This window comes from Syngnathus scovelli, chromosome 1, assembly GCF_024217435.2.
Source record: "Syngnathus scovelli strain Florida chromosome 1, RoL_Ssco_1.2, whole genome shotgun sequence".
NCBI classification, from domain to species: Eukaryota; Metazoa; Chordata; class Actinopteri; order Syngnathiformes; family Syngnathidae; genus Syngnathus; species Syngnathus scovelli.
The window spans coordinates 25,266,259-25,288,015 of NC_090847.1; the positions used below are offsets into that span (position 1 = coordinate 25,266,259).

General features: G+C 43.7%; 3 protein-coding genes across 5 annotated transcripts; all 3 read left to right on the top strand.

Moving 5' to 3' along the window:
• The first annotated feature begins 1,077 nt into the window (after positions 1-1,077).
• Positions 1,078-7,087, top strand: LOC125992249 (hepatocyte growth factor activator). The gene is made up of 14 exons (XM_049761109.2): positions 1,078-1,398; positions 1,483-1,531; positions 1,811-1,904; positions 2,030-2,103; positions 2,254-2,397; positions 2,712-2,843; positions 3,659-3,769; positions 3,855-4,029; positions 4,584-4,681; positions 4,802-5,066; positions 5,226-5,365; positions 5,501-5,641; positions 6,399-6,541; positions 6,729-7,087. The coding sequence occupies exons 1-14, from the start codon at positions 1,333-1,335 to the stop codon at positions 6,900-6,902; spliced, it is 1,806 nt and encodes a 601-aa protein (XP_049617066.1). The 5' UTR covers positions 1,078-1,332; the 3' UTR covers positions 6,903-7,087.
• Positions 7,088-7,335: 248 nt separating this feature from the next.
• LOC125992098 (protein Dok-7-like) lies at positions 7,336-16,907 on the top strand. Of its 3 annotated transcripts, XM_068652410.1 has the most exons (14): positions 7,336-7,467; positions 7,564-7,609; positions 8,079-8,187; positions 8,257-8,309; positions 9,274-9,474; positions 10,052-10,171; positions 12,119-12,217; positions 12,428-13,110; positions 13,294-13,342; positions 13,778-14,200; positions 14,613-14,698; positions 14,969-15,038; positions 15,792-15,965; positions 16,387-16,907. In XM_068652410.1, the coding sequence occupies exons 1-14, from the start codon at positions 7,414-7,416 to the stop codon at positions 16,521-16,523; spliced, it is 2,304 nt and encodes a 767-aa protein (XP_068508511.1). In that variant the 5' UTR covers positions 7,336-7,413; the 3' UTR covers positions 16,524-16,907. The 3 variants fall into 3 exon arrangements, with proteins under 3 accessions (XP_068508511.1, XP_049616650.1, XP_049616661.1); XM_049760693.2 differs by having other exon boundaries at positions 8,079-8,309; positions 16,387-16,906; XM_049760704.2 differs by lacking the exon at positions 13,778-14,200 and having other exon boundaries at positions 8,079-8,309; positions 16,387-16,904.
• A 1,257-nt stretch (positions 16,908-18,164) lies between these two features.
• LOC125992553 (alpha-2 adrenergic receptor-like) lies at positions 18,165-19,918 on the top strand. Its single transcript, XM_049761700.1, has one exon. The coding sequence runs from the start codon at positions 18,259-18,261 to the stop codon at positions 19,480-19,482; it is 1,224 nt and encodes a 407-aa protein (XP_049617657.1). The 5' UTR covers positions 18,165-18,258; the 3' UTR covers positions 19,483-19,918.
• Positions 19,919-21,757: the final 1,839 nt, after the last annotated feature.

Sequence of the window (21,757 nt, forward strand, 5' to 3'; positions counted from 1 at the left end):
TAAAAGTGACAGTTTTTAAAAAGGTTTTAGACAGTGTAAGGAATAAACTATTGAAAGTGATTGCGATAAAAAAAATCAACAAGAAATAAATGAATTAAAAAGAATCAACATGACTTTACTGTTTTAGACTAGCTCTATAAATATTGCGACATGCTGGGATTTCCGCCAGTCCCCAAATGCACCATGGCCGTCAGAGCGTCACTGTCACAAAAGCAGACAGCACAACTGATTTTGTGCCGATGCAGCGCAATCAGACCGACACAACACGAAATCTCAAGATTCTCCACACATGCACGATTAGCAAGTGGCTGACCAGGCCTTGTGCTAACTGACCAGTGGTTTGGCGAGCCTATTTACAATGCGGTCCGTAATTAATATTGGACAATTTCCCACGGCATAGCAGAATATCTCTCACGGCACACCAGTGTGCTGCGACACAGTGGTTAGGGAAACACAGGCTTAAGTAGTGCAGCCATCTCCGACCATGCTGAGATTGTTAGCATCTGGACTGGGCCACAATGACAGCTGGTGGAAATTAGAGGTTGTAAAACGGGATGTTTTTTTTTTTTTTTTTGGATGGAGCATGTCCCTGCAGGAATGGCCCCAAAACATACACGCAGGGGTTTTAACCTTTTTGGGGTACGGGGGAGATTTTTAATGCTAATCAAACCTAATGAAAAGTAGCCAAATACAAAAGTTGTACGGTACTGAAGATAGTGGTTTTGTTCTTTACAGGAAATAAAGCTGTAATTTTTAACAGAACAAAAACATTCTGTAAGGATAAAAAGCAATGTTGGGAGGATGAAGTCAAATTTTTTCAAGTTGAAGTCATATTGTTACAATATTAAAGTCAAAGTTTATTCAGTTGAAGATATTCTAACCGGTTAGTGTTTAAATGCAACTATATTCTTGTCAAATATTGCCTTTTATTTGAGAAAAGACTGGGGGTTTGTGCTGGAACAGATTAGTTGCTTTTCCATTCATTCCAATGGCAAAAGATGATTTGGGATACAAGGGTAACAAGATACAAGGGCACACCCACAACTCCCACCCCCTCCCAACCTTCCTGCTTCGTCCCCCAATGCAGGTCTATGTGGGGGCTTTTTAGCATTGAGGCAAGGCAGAGAGTCCACGGGGGAAACACCGGGCGGGAGGCGGTGGTGGCGGAATACACCAGTATGTAGACCAGCCCAATGACGCAAGGGATTTACTCAACTCGGGGCAGGATAATACTTGCAGGGAGCCACGCGCGTAAAAGCGCAGTGAGACGCTTGCAACTTCCACACATGACGTGAAGGCATTTTTTTTTGTTTTCCTTTCCACGGCGCATCGATGCATACTTCCACCATGACATACGGGCTTTTACTTTTTCTTCCATTTGTTCTCAGCACACAGGGGGTAAGTAGAGCACACATTTAAAAAAAAAAAAAAAAGGCTTAATGTAAATGTTTCTGTGATCTCGTGCGCACTTTTTTTTTTCAGACTCGCGAGACCGTTATCTCCAAAGTGCCATTTGCAAAGAGTGAAAAAGGTAACGTTCATGCACTTCAGCGCCGAGACAAACCTTCTCAAGAAAAAATTGAGAATGCAATGCTGGAAGACGAGAAAAAAATATTTGTGGAAATGGCAAGTTTCAAGCCTTTAAATTGAAAAATTGAAAACTTTCTCACAAATCATTACATTGGCAAAATATATCGCGGTAAGTGGGAACACAAGTTCCAAAAGTATACAGCGGTGGTGCTGAGCGATAAGGATTCACAAATATCTTATGAGAATTCTAAGAGAGGAACATTTAAACTTTTATTAACAGTTGTCACCACGTCTGGAAAAGAATGTGCGATTCCATTTCGCCAGGGCGGAAGAATTCATCACCACTGCATCACCGTCCTCACCTCGAGACCGTGGTGAGTCCTCAAGGTGGTCTAACAGAACGCGTCATCTGCCAATTTATGCTCTGTATTAAATACAAATGATGGAAAGTTCCACAAAAGAGAACCATGTGCTTTTCTTTTCTTTTTTTTCCCCACAGGTGCTCTCTTACTCCTAATTTCGACCGGGACCGAAAATGGGGTTTCTGTGCGCCGGAGCGAAGACAACCCAATGGTTAGCATTAGCATATACGCTATCATTAAAAATGAACACACACCATTGATTCCCAAGCAACTACACAAAGCCAAACAGTTCCAATCTTCTCTGAATATCATATACATATGAATATTTAGTTTTTTCAGTTGCTGTGCTTTTTTTCTCCAGCTACCGTTCACACGTCGCGAAGAATCACCGATCCGTGTCGTTTGAAGCCGTGTCAAAATGGTGGCATCTGCACGCTGATCCCAGAGGGGCTCACGTTTGAGTGCTCGTGTCCTGACGGCTTTTCCGGAAGACTTTGCGAGCGCAGTGAGTATGCCGCATGCGGGGAGACGTACTTTTATTCACGACGTAAGCGCTGAATAGTCAAAAGGCGCACAAACGTAGACCAATCCAACTTCTGAGTTCTGCTGTTCAAATGGTAAATGCAAGACTGCTGACTCTGTGCAGAAAATTTTTTGAATACAAATTTTAGATGAAAAACAACAACACGGCAAATTACTGCTCTGTAAGGAATAGATAACGTACACTATGGAATAAAAAAAAAGAGTCCAGAACTGCACAGTCGGGTTTCTTTTTGTTTCTTTCAGCTTTGTTGCCTCTGCTGTCTTTTGTTTTTTTAGAACAGTGCTACGAAACCGTACACCTGCGCCATTATGACGACGGAGATTCCTGGGGCCGCATTCACCTCCGCAACGTGGAACAGTGCACGTGCGTCGGCGGCAAGATCGAGTGCCGACGAGCCCGCTACATGCGTAAGGCTCACGCGACACGGCTGTCTTGTTTGCTTTCGTTACCGACACCTACGGCACTGCATATTAAACGAAATGGCCAAGATATTAAACAGGCCCCACACCCTTCCTTTGATCGGGAAGGAAGAAAAGAAAGATTATATGACTCACTGTGACTAAGGAATGGTATTTTGAGACACACCCACAGGTTCATTGGAGGTGGGTGGGTTCATGGGTATTTACAGCAAAAAGGAACAAAACCGCAGAGGTGCCTTCACGCTCCTGCGAGCAATACTTGTCTTACACCGGGAGGAAAAAGGACCCTGATTAAAGCGTCAAGCATCATTGAACGGGCCCTCGCCGCCTTATTTCATGGTCAATCATCCGAATGATCGAAAGTAAACAGAACGCAAAAAGACATCTTGTGTATTTAAAACAAGCGAACCACGTTGCCTTACAAATTTAATACTAACGCAAATGGAAAATACCATTGAAATGCCAACGTTAGTAACGTGAAAGCTGGTTAGCAAATTTTTAGATCTTTTTAAAGCAGTGAAGCAAGTAAACATCTCAAATATTGTTTTCCTAATAATAAATTAAAATAATGTAATGTGTATTATAATTTGTCAAATTTATGAATTAACATTTAGGTTCAGCAAGACAAAGCTAAAATCCTCACAAGCTTTTATAGGTCAAACGTAAAATAAAAAAATATCCCCAGAACCCTGATGTGCTAGAAAAAAGGAAAAACGTTACAGAAATCAGCGTCGAAACAACATTTAGGGACACATTAATCTATCTCTGACATAACACACTTTTATGCATTATGCATATGCTAGTGTGTCGCTCGAACCCGTGCCAGAATGACGGAACGTGCCGGATGATCATCGCCACTCGCAAGAAAGTGTGTAACTGCAGACACGGCTATGGCGGACCGTACTGCAGCTTCAGTGAGTAGAACCTTTCTTTCTTCCGACTCCATTTCCAGTATCCTACTGTCTACTGACCAAAGCACCCGCCCCCCCTCCCAAACAGAGCCAGAAAGCGAGTGCTACAACAGTCGGGGTACACGCTACCGAGGCGTGGTGTCCACGACGGCGTCTGGCGCCCGCTGTCTGCCGTGGAACTCGGACCTGCTTTACAACGAGCTCCATGTGGGCACGGTAGTTGCCGCACCCCAGAGGGGCCTCGGGGAGCATGCCAACTGCAGGTGTGTGTACGTTATGGGTGTATGTGGCGCAACCCTACCAACTCATTTCCTATGCTTATGTCATCTGTTAACGGCGAAAGAAAAAAAAAAAGGAACAAGCTTGTAACAGAGTGAGAAAATTTAATATGAAATGAATTGTTGAATTTAAAATAACAGACCGACGTTAATAATAGCACATTAATGTAAAATCCCCGCAGGATTATGATGATGTATATTGTATTATATAGTCAAATTAAACTCTCCTGATATTTGTACAATTAGTGGAAGCGAAGTATAATGCAGTGCACAAAACATCTGATTTCTAAACATGGCATTCTGATTAATACTTAAAAAACAAGGCAGAGAGGAAGTGTTATTTTGTCTTACTTATAGACAGTAATAAAATATTCAAATTGTTACATTTTTACTATATTATTCAACAAAAGGGAGAATAAAAAAAAGTCCTCTATTATATTTGGTTAAAAATACATTTTTACAAATAACCTGACTGGCAAGAACATAATAGTTTTAGTCTCAAATATAAAAATAGAATCAGAACATACCTGTGCGTGCAGGAATCCTGATGGCGACAAGATGCCATGGTGCTACACTCTGAGCAGGGGCGCCATCTCATGGGAGTACTGCGCAGTGCCCTCCTGCAAGATGCCACTGTGTGAGTTCACACACAGAAAAATATGGTTATGGGGAAAAAAAAAAAAAAAAACACAATATTGCAATTTTTAGCATGAACGTAAAGACATTTCAGCGATAACCACCACATTGTTTTTCGTAGCATCCTCTCGTAGGATGAACATGTTCAACACGCAAACCGAATCGGGTGACTCGGCCCGCTCGGTGCCAGCCAAGAATCCGGAGTGCGGGACAAAGCACAAGAAGCGGGTGTCCGTGGCCAGGGGAAGGATCATGGGAGGAAACTCGGCTCTGCCGGGAAGCCACCCCTGGATGGTGGCCATTTACATCGGGCAGTCAGACTTCTGCGCCGGAACCTTGATTGCCTCTTGCTGGGTCGTCTCGGCGGCCCACTGCTTCTTCCGCAAGTATGTCAGCCGCTTCTTCTATATACGAGCATTACATACTCCAATGGGAGCGTCTTGTTTCTTGAACTAAGACTTCATATTCGCTCTATATCCAGAAATGTCGCCACCTTAACTCCAATGTACAAAGAACCCATGTGACCATGTGTGTGACTTTCTCAGCCCGCTGCTGTCGCAGCTTCGCGTCGTACTCGGCCAGCAGCACTTCAACGTCAGCAGTCCCGACACGCGCACCTTTGGAGTGGACAAGTACATCTTTCCCAAACAGTTCTCCGTGTTCAACCCGACGCTCCACGACATTGGTAATCACATAGTGATGACTCACACAAAGTAAATGACCTCAAGTGTGGGTGCACAGCTGTACGTCACTAAGCAGCTGCGTCCCTCCCGTCAAAAAGCTTACCGTTTGTTTTCTTGACCTCCCCCAAATGGGCCAGTTCTCGTCAAACTGAAGAAGAAAGACGGCCAATGTGTGAAGCGGACGCCGTTCATCAGGCCCATCTGTCTTCCCGAAACAGGCGTCACCTTCCCAGACAACTACTGCTGCGCCATCAGTGGCTGGGGACACATGCATGAGAGTGAGTGACATCATACACACTCTGAAACACAACATTTTTAAAACATACTTTGGGAATAAATCTGAACGATACGCACGCTGTAACTTGAAATACAAAATGTAACACAGTTAAACCAAGAGAATTAAACATTGTGTATTTGCCAAAAACAACAACCGGACCATAGTATATTAGAATGTTAATGCTAATTACAATGCAAAACTTAAATGAAATTAGCACAGTTCTTCTAAACTTTGAGAATGTCCACCAATTATTGGAGACTAGTTGGGCACCTTCTCTGCCTCTTCTTCTCACTCAGAAGTCATTCACTGCTGTGAACGTTTCTTTTTGTATCCTGGAATCCAACCATTCGCATAAATATTTATCAAGTACGTTTTTGAAAGACGGTCTCACCCAGCTTGTCTATGAAATTCAGATTTGTACACCAATGTAATGGCTAAAGGATCCCCGAAGATGGCGGCGTTGTATTTGCTTTGTATTTGTGATCAGCAGTGAGTGGAAGACAAAGATTAGAGGGGAACTCAATTTGACTCATTGATTATGAAGGCGATAAATGCCAAGATGATGGAAGTTAGATCATTAGAGGCACCTCAAATTCAAAGTCTAAAGAGAAAAATCCTGTAGTTCTACATTTGTAATTGTTGTTCTATCAAATCCAATGCCGACGTGGCGCCGTTGGTGTTCCATGAACTGAGATACAGTAGGTGAACCACCATATAGCTAAAGATGACCAAACTGTATTTCTTTTTCTATTTAACAGAAGCAGATGGTTATTCCAGCCTGCAGGAAGCGGGAGTGAGGCTGATCAGCCATGACACCTGCAAGAGTCCAGAGGTGTATGGCAACCACGTGACCAAAGACATGATTTGTGCTGGCCTCAACGGCTGCGTGGACGCCTGCCAGGTAAGAGGGTGACATCTGTCCTGCTGGCAAAATTTTTTTTGGGGGTGGGTCCATGTTGAAATTTCTCCAAAATGCCGCCGATTAGTAATTAGCGTGAGATCAGCAATTAGTAATTATTATTGCAACGCTATGTGGACAAAGGTCTATTGTCTTGGCTAATGTAATTATGGCACGCATTCTTCGTCAGGGGGATTCTGGCGGCCCGCTGGCCTGTGCGAAGGACGACGTCAGTTTCCTGTATGGGATTATCAGCTGGGGGGAGGGCTGCGGCCGCACAGGAAAACCCGGCGTTTACACTAAAGTGGCCAACTACCTGGACTGGATCAATTCCGTGATCAGACGGAAAGCCAAGAAGACGTGATAGGAGATTTGTGACTAGTTTAAAAATAGTATTTTTATGTTTTGTTGATAATCAATGACCTTTCTCCCCACTGTGAAATAAAAGACTGAATACTTTTTTTTTTGGAAGTAAACATTTACCACATCTCTAAAATTGATGATATATTTTATATCACAGGAAAATAAAAATCTATTCTTATAAAATTGCATTATTGTTGTACTACATTATTCTTTTTACAACTTCCATCATATAATTTGATAAATGACAACTCAAATTTCAAGTTTTAAGTATGAGCCACGTGTTGGGTTAGTTTTGCTCAAACTTTTACGATGCACCGGCATGCAAAGTATGCGTTACTTTGGGTGGCCATGCCATTTTCTATGCTGGTCTTGTTGTTGTTTTTTTTCAAAGGCGGGGTGAGGGTGGGGGTGGGGCTGGCTTAGCGAGCGAGCGAGGGCGCTGCAGCTATTTTGAAAGTGACCCACCTCATTGGGGCAGCCAACTGTGCAGCTGTCAGGAACCATGACTGAAGATGACCGATTCGGTTGTCGTGGAGGGATATGCCAGACTCAAAGACGGTAAAAAGGTAAAGCTTTATTTTATTTTATTTTATTGGGTTGGGGGTGGATGGTGGAATTTTGATGAAACAAGTCTGACTTTTTGGGGTGTTTTTCTTTGGCAGTGGAAAACTAGGTGGATCGTTCTTCGTAAGCCATCGCCTGTAGCAGGTAAAAACTAAACATGTATTCTAAATCTTTTTAGGATCAAACTGCCGATTTTCTCATATTTCATTCTCGTAAAATGGCAAAATGTTTCCCCTTATTACTTTCTTCTCGTCAAATCACTTTTTAAATTTTACAATATGACAGCTTGAAAATGACAGTTATTCTCATAAAAATGCCATTCCTCATAATTTAGCATTTTTTTTGTCGCAATGATACAACTTGAGGTTTTTTTTTACCTTTAAATATTCAAACATGCCAGGGTGGAGTGTTTGCATTGTAAGAATTTGTTGGATTACGTACGTCTAGGTTCCGCATTATGGGCAACTTTGTTCTCCTGAAAAAAAAATGTCACTTGGCTCTGGTCGGCTCTTTCATGCCGGTTGTTATTGCAGCTGTCAACATGAGTTGTAAATTGACATTGATTGTGACTGCATGCTCCACATACTCACACGGACTCTTTTGACGCCTCCAGATTGCCTCGTGTTGTTCGTTTTTAAAGACAAGTCGGACAAAGTCGAAGGGAACAAGGAGCGGGCCGGAGTCATTCTTGAGGAGATCTGCGGCCTGGAAAGCGGACGGTGGTGCGAAGGCACGTCATTCACACTGGCCATTCTCTGTCTGACCCAGACGGTTCTGCTTGGGTTCGACAGCAAGGAGACTCTGCAGGCCTGGGAAGCCCGGTTGCGCTACAGCTTGGGAGAAGGTGAGAAGAGGCCGTGCGGTGTGGGACATCTTCAGATTGAGACCTTTCTAAGATCATGTTAAACAGTCCAAGAGGTCACTTGCTTATTGGTCATAGCATCAGCCATTTCTGGGTCAACTTTAGAAGTTGTCATGAATACATTTGCTGGTTTGTCACCCTGCTGACTCGTTCTGTATAAGGCTCATAAAATGACATGGACGTAATTTTGAATACTAGGTCCGATCTTAAGCATTTACAGGATCTTACTTGCTCGCCAGTCCCTAAGTTTGGACCTTTCGAGCTCAAGTTTAGCTGTTGACAAGAGCTCACCTGATAAGATGTAGAATCAAACCTTTCCGGATTGCAAGACGACAAGAATGAACCTGTTGAATCGTCGCAGGTTGTAACCATGGTAGAGCAAGTTTTAAGCATTAACGAGCCCACCTGGAAATTTGATACATTCCTTAATCAATTCAGGAGTCAACAATACAAAATGTGGTATGTACAGATTCTAAAGGCTCTGGTTGCTCTATGTGCTATATAGGAACACTATACTGTATGTTACGTAAGCGAGAAACTCAGAGGCGCCACTAATAGCAATGGCCGGCTCAGTTGGTGGCGGCGGTCCAGCTGAATGTTAAGGAGGGTACTAATGGTTACATTCGAGGACCTTTCAGTCTTTTGTGTGTGCACTTGACCGCTTAATCCCACCGAGAGGAGCATGTCGAAATGTCATCTGCCTGTCGGTGGGTGGATGTGCCAAGGCTTTTCTTTAAAAGGTTGACATTTCCTCATTTTCATGGTAACAACAATAAACGGACTAATGGAAAGGAAGGTTTATGCCATGCTGAAGTAATTGTGGGGTCATAAAAAAAATCTCTGCAGACATGCCCAGATGTATCCTTGACATGTATTGCATAACCATATGAGTTCGAGATTTTATGACATTTTCCCACAATTGTCTGTTTTTGTCTGTTGGGCCCAGTTCACAGATTCAGCGTCGGAGTCTTGGCAGGAACAAAGTTAGAGAGCGGACCGGCAACCCTTCACTTGTGCAACAACTTGCTCGCTCTTGTCAGAGACTCATCCCCCGTCGTCCTAGGCCACTGGAACCTTCCGGACCTGCGTCGATATGGGCCCGTACCAAATGGATTTGTCTTTGAGGGAGGAACGCGATGTGGCTACTGTAAGTCTACCAAATATGGAGGTGCAGGAACTCCTTTGCGAAAGTTGTTTTTGTTGCTGTAGTTTAAGGATTGTGGAGAACATCTGCTGGCATACATGTTTTACAAGGAATGATTCAGTCTTGTAAAAAAAAAAACAACCCCCACGGGCATGAGTCATTCATTGGCTCCGTTTTATTGTCTTAGCAATGTGCGTTTGTGGTGATAAGCAAAGGCACAATTGGATTAAGTCAACCATTCCGGCGTTATTATAATAAGTATTCTTAAAAACAATGACTACAAGATAATCACTTTCTTGAATTGAGTTGAGCATTCAATGATGGCAAGTGTCAGTTGTACAATTAATTAAGGGTCTTGTCCTGACGTGGTGGGTGGTCTCCAAAGCAGTGTTGACTCAAGGACCATTTATGGGTGACAGGTTTGTTGTCACAAGCAGGTCAGAGACACTCCAGAATGTTGCAGAAAACATTCCGAGAAAAACTTGAGACTGAAAATCCAATGAATTCCATATTTTTATAAATGGTCTGAAATGCTGTCAAAGTTCCTGTCATTGAACAGTTTTCCACTTGCACTCCACAGGGGCTGGTGTTTTCCTGCTCACGTCTTCCGAAAGCGAGCAGATCAGCTTCTTATTCGACTGCATCGTCCGAGGCGTCTCTCCTACGAGGGGACCTTTTGGCCTGCAGCCCATCCTGCCAGGTCAGTCAAGACGTTTGACTCAGCGCCAACAGATATTAGCCACATCCCACACGCTGGAGCTACAACTCAGTGTGCTCCCTTCCCCAAATGATTCCACAGTGGACAAAATTGATGCCACAAAATTACGACTGGCAACAGATTTTTCATAATTGGCTAATCTTCTGTGGCATTAAAAGTGGCTGCACAAAGCACCACCAGAAGTTGCTGCAGCTGTCTAAACCTCAAAGTTGGGTAACTTGTTACAGCAACAAATTCAGTTGGGAGTTGGCTGTTAACAGAACCTGCTAGTACTAAAGTGAACGCTCCAACGTCTAACAGATTCCGCTCAAGAAAGCTAGTCGACTTGCAACTCAAAAGTATCAACTGAAGCAAGACAATCTGACATTTTGAAGACACGAATCAGGATCATTTGCCTTTAAACAGACCCAAGGACGCTTATTCAAACTTTCAGTATACTGTAACGCCTTCTGGAAGAAGGAAGAAGAAACAATAGTTTGATTAGTAGTACGCTTAGGACCAAAGAGTAGGGACACTTCACCAAGCCTACAAAGAGTACAAGCTTGCTCCACAACAATGTGCAAGTTTAAAGTCTTCCAACTTGGTTTTGTTTTAACACCACATTTAACACCGCTCTCATTCTGTCCACTTTTAACACCTCTCCGATTTCCAACAGCCAATGTTCTTGCCGACATCACAGTAAATGTGTTCGAGTCACCTGCGGGGGCTTGTGGATATTCTTCATTTTTCCATATCTCTACGCTTAAGTGCAGCCTATTCCCGTCGGAGAATAAATAGAAGCGAGGGGTTCACACGAGCGGAGCAGACAAAGCCTCCTAATCACTTGAGGCATCCGTGTACCATCAGCCCAACAGCATTCTGCAATGTTGTTCATTGGTTGGTTCGCGTGAGCCCCCAAACCGGAATGAAAACAAATATCGCCAGATCATTTCATTCATTAACATAGATTGATACATTTCCATTATGAGCCTTGTGTTTGTTACTTCGGTAGGGTCCTGGTTGGTCCTTGACTGTATTTTCAATGGTAACTTACCTTTTTGTGAGGATTAATGGTGGGGATTGACAAAAAAGCACTCTTGTGAGTAGTATGCATTTGAATGTGGTGCTAAAGTAGAAAAAAATGAATTTCAATGACATGTTGCAGACTTAAAAGAATATAAAAGAGTCATTCACATGGTCGCGGAGTGGCGCTAAAAGCTTACAGCACTATTAATAAACCATGTTGTGTTGCACAAACGCCCCGCGTGACCCTCTCCAAGGACATGCTACTTGCACATGTGGTCTCAAAGCCTTAAGCTTCAAAGGCTAGGAGTGTTTTTGTGCGAATTCAATTGACGTTGTGCATATTGATTACAGTGGCGCTTGTCAATCAGCAGTTCAAAAAAAAAAAAAAAAGACATATTTAAGCAGTCTCACAATTTTCATTCTCTTTAGCTCGGATTGGCTAATGGGAACATCTCAGACTACAATTGGTTTTGATATAAGCCACAGTGGACTAAGCGCAAGGGGATGATCCTGAGCATTCAGAAGAAGATAAAACTCCTTGCTTTGGAAAGACTGGATTTAAACGGTGGTTGTTTTGAAATCTTTCACTGTGGTAGAAAAGTAACACTAACTTTGTGCGAGAGGTCGAGAAGTTCTGAGCAGATGCAGCCAGGCTCAACTCAACACAGCTTGGGCTGTAGTACCGGTCCTCTCAAGAGGGTTTGGAGTCTCATGCTGTAGTTGCCTACGGCGAGCAGCTGTAGGCATAATTTTGAACAACAATCGAGCAGTGTTCTGTTAATGGACTAATGTGCTCATCACAGATTGTCCATAACAAATGGATAGCTGGGTGGGTAATTTATTTTCTTAGTTAGTTGCACGCTTGCATGTCATAAAATAGCATGAGTCCAATTGCTAACATCTGGTCGTCATTCTTTTTGACAGATCCAAACACCAGTCAGACCAACTCTGAGGAGAGGCTGAACCATGAGACACGGGAACTGGAGAAGCGATTGAGTATGCTTTCCAATCGGAACAGCACAGGTAAATACCGCTAATGACCATTCCTAGCAAGTTCCATTGTTTGCAGCACCCGCAGTGATTTTGCTGTGCAACAGTCCATCACAGTACAAATTAAACCCGTCTTTCGCTTCACTCACTTGTGATCTATCGTTGTTATTACGCGGCTTGCAACAGATGCTGCATTATGTATGAGCTGCTGATTAAAGACCCTTACACATGTCGTGTTTGCAGCGTCGTCCATGTATTGTGCATCCCCCGGAGGCGATGACCGCAGCATATCCGGTTCCTCGGACACCTCAGACACCAGCCAATCAGACTGCAGCGTTTCCAGCCGTTTGGCCATTTGGACCGAATCCGGCAGTAACCTCGCTGATAGCAATGTTGTTGGCAACAAAGTGGCGAGTGTGGAAAAGCAATTGGGCAACCAGGGCAGCGGCAACGCTTCTGGAATCAAAGACCCCAGGCAGCTACAGGAAATCGGTCGCCAGAGCTCCTTAGACAGCGGTATTGCCACTGGTAGTCATTCCTCTTACTCTGGAAGTTTCTCCTCATACACGGGAAGTCTGGACATTAGCGCTAGTGAGGACTTTGGCTCAGTTTTTTGTCTGCCTCCGCACTTGGCTCAAGACCTCAGCCCTTGTTCATGCCCCAATGTTTCAGAACACGAGTACAAAGTACCAACCTCACTCAGGTATCTGTATGACACTCCCAGGAGTCTGGCACAGGATTACTCCAGTTTATCTAAGGATTCTCCTGATCCTGTAACAGAGTCTTTAAAGGGGGGCTCTGAGGGTCACCTCAAAACAATGAGCTCACTGAGCAGGAAAACAAAGTGGGCACCCTCTAGTGACAGCACGGAGTCCAGCACAACCAAAACCATTGTGACCATCTGCTCAGTATGCGGTGGACTTCAGGTGAGGCAGTCATCTTTTTTTTTCCTCATGGAGTTTCTGTAGGCCATGCCATAGTTAGTGCAAGGACTTAATTTTTGGATACCACAGAAGGCGGAAATGCCGTCGTGGCTTGTTTTAAAGATTGACAACACTTCATCCACCAAGTGATTGTCGTGAATCCTAATGTTTCACATCATTTCACAGGGTACGTCCATCAACCCTGCGAGTGCTGCAGCAATACCTGCATTACCGGGTAGGTACAATCACCTGATAATCAGTGAACCCCCACTATTCGCTGGGGATAGGGATTCAAAAATCCACACGTAATTGTCGTCACTCCCCAAAGTTTTGTAGAGATGACGCAAGAGGATGGCAAAGAGCTGCTTATGTCTAAATGAAACTCCTCAACTCACTTCCTTGACACCATAATGCAACCCAATGGAGCACAAAAACAGAAAATAGGTGAATTTGTGAAAACCCAACCACGAATATGCAGGGGTTCACTGAGCAGTTATATTTGCACACCGCCTCGTGTTTTTATTCCTCGCATGCATGAACATCTGCATGACTACAAGACATTTTCGTGATCAGAATGTGTTCCTGCTTGCTACGAGTGATATTTCCCATCCAGCAGGTCAAAGTGTTGACAAATCACCACGCAGAAGCAATGCCAGCATTGTTGTTCTAGTTCGCAGGTCAGACAGGACAAGTGAGGGTTCACCACTTGCCAAAAAAGGACGGGAAAAACTAGCAAGCCTTTTAGCTGAGGTCCTTCATCATCCCAGAGCACCCAAGAAATCAAATCCCAACCGCGGTAACTTATACTTAGCCATGAGCCCTGCATTACACCTCAACCCTCCACCACTATTTGGCTCCCAAGCACCAGCGACTGACGTCATTTACGAAAACTGTTCCAAGTGCTGCGGTGCTCGTTTCCGCCCGCCACTGCCGGGCACCCCTGCCGAAGTGCACCGCCGCAGCAGAATCTTCAGTGTGCAGACCTTTCTAACTGGGCTGCACCTAAAGAAAAGCGCAGAAGAAAAAAGTTCTGACACTCTTCAGACCGACGGTCCGAATGACGAGACGAACGGTCAGGCATTGCCCAGTGAAGGTAAGAGGCCTCTCTTCCTCTGCGCTCTTGCAGCCTCTTCTCTCTTCTCCAACTGAACCATGGATATTTTTCTTGGACCTTTTATCCAATATTTAGAAAGGAAGCAGACTCCCCGGATACATGTGTATTTTGAAATAATCACATTCGATGTTTTCTTTTAGTAATGCAATGATTTAAAACTGTGGTTTCAATTACTTTTGCAATGTTTAACATTACTCACAACTAAAAGGAATATCCCTTTGGAATGTTGCTTGAGTGTGTTCCTGTTCTCTTGATGAAAACTTACGAGTGTGCGCGACTATATTGTGCTGCTGTTTTGTATGATACTTATTCATTTCAGGAATCATGCATCACACATTGCTGGAGAAAAATTAAGGTTTCCGACATTTTTTTTTTTCCCACCCCTCGCCAGACAAACGACCCACTGACAGAGGGGAGAAGCACAGAGCTGATCCTGCCTATGAGATCATGGAGAGCAGAGGAGATAAAAACTCTGAGGTAGGCCAATATAAAACTCCTAAATACAAATTATTAGAATTATATTTATTATTAACAGCAATAAACAGCTGATGTGTCACACTGTATTATGTTTATTGTCCTTCAGACTTCTAAAACTGCCTTGATAACTAAGTAAATTGGCACTTTGCGATTTGCTCCAATCGTGTCGTAGCATATTTAAAAAAAATTTGTGTAGCACACACTTGTCCATGCTGTCTTTCGACACTCTTCCTGACTTCAAAAGTATTTTTCATTGCGTTTGTCTTACAGGCCGAAGAAAAAAGCAAAAACGAACAGATGGTTATCTGCAGTCCGCAAAAGTTGCTCCAAGAGACGGAAGGTAACGATGACCACGTTATAGTTACAAGTTCAACAGAGTAGATGTTGATACTTCTAGTACAGCAAAGTGTTGGATTTGAGATTTCAATGTGGTCCTAGAAAACAACCACTTAGTTTTTTGAAACCGATTATTTCTACTTCTAGTATTTCCATTATACAACTTAAAATACACTAAAAATAGTACCATTATTCAACGTTTTAACGAGCGCCTCTCATTAGATCAGCTTTTGCCTCAAAAGCAGTTGACATTTCGCCACGCTCCACCAATGTATGCTCGATGTGGGTACAAGCCACTCGCTATAATGGCAGCCATTACAGACGCCGCGCTTGTGCAAGGATCAATTAGGTTTCAAGGCTTCTTTTAGACATGGCCAAAAGGCTCTGCCGGCGTCTAATGGCCTCTTGTAGAGTGTCCCTCTGGGCTTTTTGCTACAGAGCTGCTGATAATGGCTACGTTTAAATTCATATGTAACACGGTTAGAACACCTCGACACAACAATAAATCGTTGATTTTTGTGAGTCAGAGGTAGGGTAGAGATGAAAACAGCTTCTGATTTCTCAAGCAGTAAAAGATCCAGGAATATCATGGAAGAGGTGTTCTCTAACTTTAGAGGGTCAATTTCTTCACTTTGATTTATTTGCAGTAACACGCTAAAACTTGAAAAAAAAAAAAGGAAAGTGGGCAGTAGTTTTAGACCCTTGCCTTGTTGATGCCACCTGAACAACTTCTAAACTCACAAGAACCATTTTGCAGGGACAGCGTTGGCGCACCCTCCAGAGACTTCATTCGCCGAAAGGTCTCGCGGCGACGGCGTGACGTACGTTAATATTCCAGTGAGTCCAACGTCTAAGAAGCAGCTCAACTACATGGAGTTGGATCTGCAGGAACCCGGCACCCGGGGTACTGTGGGACCAACGCCTGGACAGAGTAAGTCTGCGTCCAGAATAAACTATCTAAAGGAATCAAAACCAAAATGGACAAAAAATGACAAACAAAAAAGTAAAAGAACTGCAAAAGGAAAGACGACGTGACTCGGGAACAAATCCAAGCAAATAGACGTGACAACAAGGCGCAAGTGGCTGAGGGGGGCTGTATGAACGACATAAGGGACCAGGTTGATGAGCACAGGTGCAAGCAAAACCACAAGAAACCAAGATGAGAGACAAAACCAAGTAGAATCGAAACTACTAAAACAGATAACAATTGGACTGTAGCTACTCCAAAACATTTACGGTTTATGTGTTAGAGCTACCAATAAAAGCGACTTCTGGCGACAAAATATGAGCTGCGAGCCTTAAGTTACCATGACGTGCTGTACTCAGAGATTTTCTACGCTGTGTGTGGACAGGGAAGGGTTCAACCAAATATGCCCAGATTGACATCACTGCCACGGAGACCGCCCACAAGGTGGGTACCCAGCATGCTCTGGGTCGCCAGGAGGGCCTGCACACCCTGGAGAGGAGAAGGAAAGGGACGCCGCATTGACCTCAAGGACCAGCCTCCAAAAGCAAAACGCAAAAGTGTTTTGTGTTCGTAGTCGTATTTGTACTATTGTTCCTAATACTGTGTGCCTACCTAATCATTTTTACTAAAAATATTTATCTTAAATGGTGTTTTTCATATCTGTAAATAAATTGTATACATGAGATTGATGTGGATTGCAAAGTATAACACCACCATGCATGTACAGAATATTTATGGGCAGAAGAGTACATTTTGGGCTGCCATTTTGAGAATTGTAAAACAATGCTAATTTTTAATGACACCACTTCTTTATCCCTAGCGTTTTGTATCCTTACCTGGATTCAAAAACATGCTAGTGAAACATTAAAATAACTGAATAAAAAAAAGACTTTTGTTTGTGTGTTTTTGCACTGATGGTGACATGCACAAGACAATTTAGTTTAGCGGTTTGTCAGAAGTGATAAGTCACAAATGGTTAAAGCCCGCAGGGTTCTAAACCCAATAAAGTCCATCCCCCCTGACCGGTTACTGGACTCATGTCAGCTAAAGGTGGCTCACAAAGTGAGAATGAAATCCGCAATATCATGGGAAAAACAATTTGAAAATTGTGAGAATAAACAGCTTGTCGCAAAGCAGCTGAGGTGCGACTGCTCGTGTCTCAGCATTCACACTTTTCATATTTTGACATCTCGCCACGGCAAAAAAATTCAACTGTGAATATTTGTCTCTTAGCATTCACACGATATCAAAGCTAGAAGCTACTTTCTCTTCTATTGGCAGCTCCTTGCTGGCCAGCAGGTGAAATGTGTTGTTGTGGTTGTCTGGCCGGCGGTTACATAATTGCACTAAACAGGCGGCCGTTCTCGATCTGGTGCCAGTTAACAGGCGTGCACATTTGGGGCAAAACTGAAGACGCAACTCGAGAAGAACAAGAAAAGGCTCACTGAGCGACACCAAGTTCCATTTGTAGCACTTGTCTTTCTCGTTCCAAAGGAAAATTAAGAAAATCCATCGATGAGCGTTCACTCGCTCTCAGGAATAATTGCAAAGTTTAATGGCTGTTTTGCGAGCCGCTTATCAAATGCAGAACGGAATGACCGCAAGCTACCTCACTATTGTGATAATGGATTGAAGAGGGCGACAGAATCAATGCGCTGGGCTCCACTGGGGTCCAGGAAAACCACCACCAGACGGCAGAATGGACTTCGGGAAACGATGACGATAGCAACGGGCACCAGGGAGTCATTTGCCAGGTTCTTTAAAGTGATACCATTCGCGTTTCAGTGTTGATTTTACACTCACGGTATTGAAAAATCAGAAAAAGTTGAAATATTATGCTGTACACATTTATGAGAATAAAATATGAGAACATGAGTATAAAACTGTCACTGAAGAAAACAGACCAAAAAAAAAAACCCCGAGCCACAGTTTAGGAACCACCGCTCAAAGAAACAGGTGATCCAGGTACTTGGTTTATTTTGATTGTGTTTGTCCGGCACAATGATCTCGCAGCATGAGCCATTTAAATGAGTAAGGATCAATAATCAATTGTTCAAGATTGTCAGTAGACAAGAGGAGAGTCAAGGAAATGAGGGGAGGGGAGGGGCGGTACACCAAGCATCACTGGGATGCGAGAAAAAGCGGGGGAGGGAGCGCCCGCGCCGCGCGCACATCACACTGCATGTTTTGCCTTTCGGTGTGCACAGATTATAGCGGGACTTTTTTTTACTATTGTTATTATTAATATGACGCCGGGATGGATTGGCTCAACAGCACCGGACTGGACACGGTCATCCAGCTAAACGCGTCCGACGGCTACTCATCGGCGGCCGTCGCCAGCATCGCTGCCCTCGTAAGTTTCCTCATCTTGTTCACTGTGGTGGGCAATGTGCTGGTGGTGATCGCCGTGCTGACAAGCCGGGCGCTCAAAGCCCCGCAGAACCTGTTCCTGGTCTCCCTGGCCACGGCCGACATCCTGGTGGCCACTCTGGTGATGCCGTTCAGTCTCGCCAATGAACTCATGGGCTATTGGTATTTTGGCAAAGTTTGGTGCGGGATCTATTTGGCGTTGGATGTTCTTTTTTGCACGTCCTCCATCGTGCATCTGTGCGCAATAAGCCTGGATCGCTACTGGTCCGTCACACAAGCGGTTCAGTATAATTTAAAGCGGACTCCCAAGCGGGTTAAGTGCATCATCTTAATTGTGTGGCTCATATCTGCTTTGATTTCTTCTCCACCGTTGTTGTCTATGGAGAGGAACAAGGAGAGAAGCGCTCAGCCCCAGTGTGAGCTCAATGACGACAGTTGGTATATCATTTCCTCCAGCGTAGCTTCCTTCTTCGCTCCTTGCCTCATCATGATCCTGGTCTATGTCAGGATTTACCAGGTGGCCAAAACCAGAACCAGGAGCATGTCGGAGAAGAGGCGGCCGGACAGCGGGGTCGTTCAAACAGAGAACGGGCACTGCCAGTGTCCGCCCACCCCGAGTCACCGGACAGCCACTCAGGGGCAACACACGGAGGAAGCCGACCTGGACGACAGTTCATCATCAGAGGGGAAAGGCGGGAGGAGGCAACCAGAATGCCCTCAAGGGAACCCCAAGACGAGCTCCTTGACCAAAGAGGCCGCCTGCGACTCCAGAGTCAGCAACAAAGCCATGGACCTTTTTGCCTCCAGGAGGAAACGGAGGAGCTCCATTGCGCTGAAGAAGCTCTCTCAAGCCCGGGAGAAGAGGTTCACTTTTGTCCTCGCTGTGGTCATGGGGGTGTTTGTCGTGTGCTGGTTCCCGTTCTTCTTCAGCTACAGTCTTTACGGCGTGTGCAGAGACTCTTGCAAGATTCCAGATCCACTCTTTAAGTTCTTCTTCTGGATCGGGTACTGCAACAGCTCCCTCAACCCGGCTATATACACCATCTTTAACCGTGACTTCAGGCGTGCCTTCCACAGGATCTTGTGCAAGTCATGGAAAAAGTCCTTTTAGGGTGGCAACCTGAAAGCTCATGTTTCCAGTTGAAGTCCTGGGTTCCAATTCTTCCCAGACCCCATCTTCAAGTTCTGCTCCTTATGGCCCATCTGTACCATCTTCTACGGTAACTTCAGACAGGCCTTCCAGAGTGTCACAGGCAGTTTGTGGAAAAAGTATATTTTTGCGAGGCAACCTAAAATCTTTCCGTTTTAAGTCCAGTCCACATCATTTCCAGACCCCCTCTTCAAGTTCTGCTCCCCAACCCAGACATCTACACCATCTTCAACTGCAACTTCAGGCAGGCGACCTGAAATCTCAGAAGTTTGGAGTTTCAAGTCACAGTTCCTGATCTTCCTCAGCAACAGATGCAATTAATCAATCGATGGACTAATTTTTGGCATTCTGTCCATTTCTAATCCCTGCTATGAATAAATCTAATTGGATTCAAATCATTTTCTGCCAGCATCTAGTTCATTTGAATTGCTGATCGTGTTTATTTTGAAGCGCGGGTTTTGAGAGGGTGGGAGTTCCGACAATACACATTTCAATCCAAGCTAACCTCACTCCAAAGCAGACCAAATTCCAAGTGGCTTCGATTTCCTGCCAGTTATCAGGCTCTTACTGGGGAGGATATGTTGACTGGATGCCTTGAGGCCGCCGCAGCTTTCGTTATCTGGGCACAATCTTCGTGTTGGTATATTGGCAGTACTATACGTGTGCCATTCAAAATGTTAATTAATTCAATGTGCACAAAAACTTTGCGGTTACAAATGATGTCATTGCATCATAGCATTGCTTGCTACAATGCAATATTACAAAAATAATGTTGAGTCGAACTTCAAATCAGGTTGCAGCGTTTTTGTTTCAGAAGCATAACCGCAGCAAGTCTTGATATTAAGGACTTATTTGGAAGTGAAATTAAATCCGATGTTCCAAGGAATTGCGATATGGGCAGCATTGTGTGTGTTACAATTCAGCTTGTCTCATTTCTTCCACATATCGGCGTAAGGCATGATGATGACGAAAGAAATGTAAAAAAAAATAAAATAAAATGAAAAAAACGTATCCATTTGGGAATGAGCTGTCAGTCGCTGAACAATGCAAACGTCTCCCGCCAGCTCTTTCCCATTACGTACGTCTGTCAAGCTTTTGTCACGCCAGTCATGAACGGAACACACATATTGCTGCCTCGTAAGCTCGAGTTTATTCAAGCTGCAGGCTTTCTGCTGACACGGTGATTCATTACAGCGGGTAAGGCAAAATGGCCCTGAATGCGGCATTTGTATTGAGTTCCGCAAAAATTAATGAAATCACACAAGCCGTGTGTCAGCGGCCTTGTGGTCTGACTTGTGCAGTTAGAATGAAAAAATTGTCACCGTTTCACAGATAAATAAATTGTCAAAAGGTCAAATCAGCAGTGAGCGTAGCATGAAAATTTCAAGAATCCAACTTTTAAATTATGGGGGGGGGGGGTTTAAAACGGATGATAAAAACTTATTTTAGTACAAGCGCAACGTTTGCTTCCGAATGCAAGGTTTTCAATGTTTCCTGATAACAAAGGTCTTGAAATGAAACCCCATATACACTTTGATTAGACAAAGTTGATTACCTTAAACCAGCATAACGTAATGGGTATGCCAGTTTCTTTTCAACCTTATTTTGCTCTAATAAATGTTAATACAGATGACACCCTTTCAAACATACTGTTATCATGCGGGAACACTCATTTGCATAATGAGAGCATAATGAAACCTTGCCTGCTGTCTGTCATTGTCATGACGGACAGCTGTGCGCGTGGAAATATCGTACATAAAATGCATGCACACTGACCTCAAGTGGTCCTGATGAAAAGTGCATGTAGGTGGTCACTTCAAAATTGGGTTTAAAGAAATATTATAAACATACATTTACTGGATAACTAAACACTAGATTCTACGCCTAAAAAAAAACAAAGCAACAGTTTTGTCAAATGCCACCATCTTGTACCACTAACAAATAAATATTACAATAATATTAAATTATATCCTCCATGGAGGAAATACCCTTTTAATAAGCGAATACAGATTAAGTGTCTACCTAATACAGTGCAGTACATCAAAATAATTTCAAACAACACTGGCTCATTAGTCATAAAAGGAAGCCATGTATTATTATTACTCGTATTAACAAGACAGTTCTGATATTGCACATCCTCCGGAGGGCGCTGCTGCACCACAGTTTGGGACAACACTAAACATGAACGTTAAAACTTTTTGGGATTTTTTGCTGCCACACGTTTTGAACATGCTTA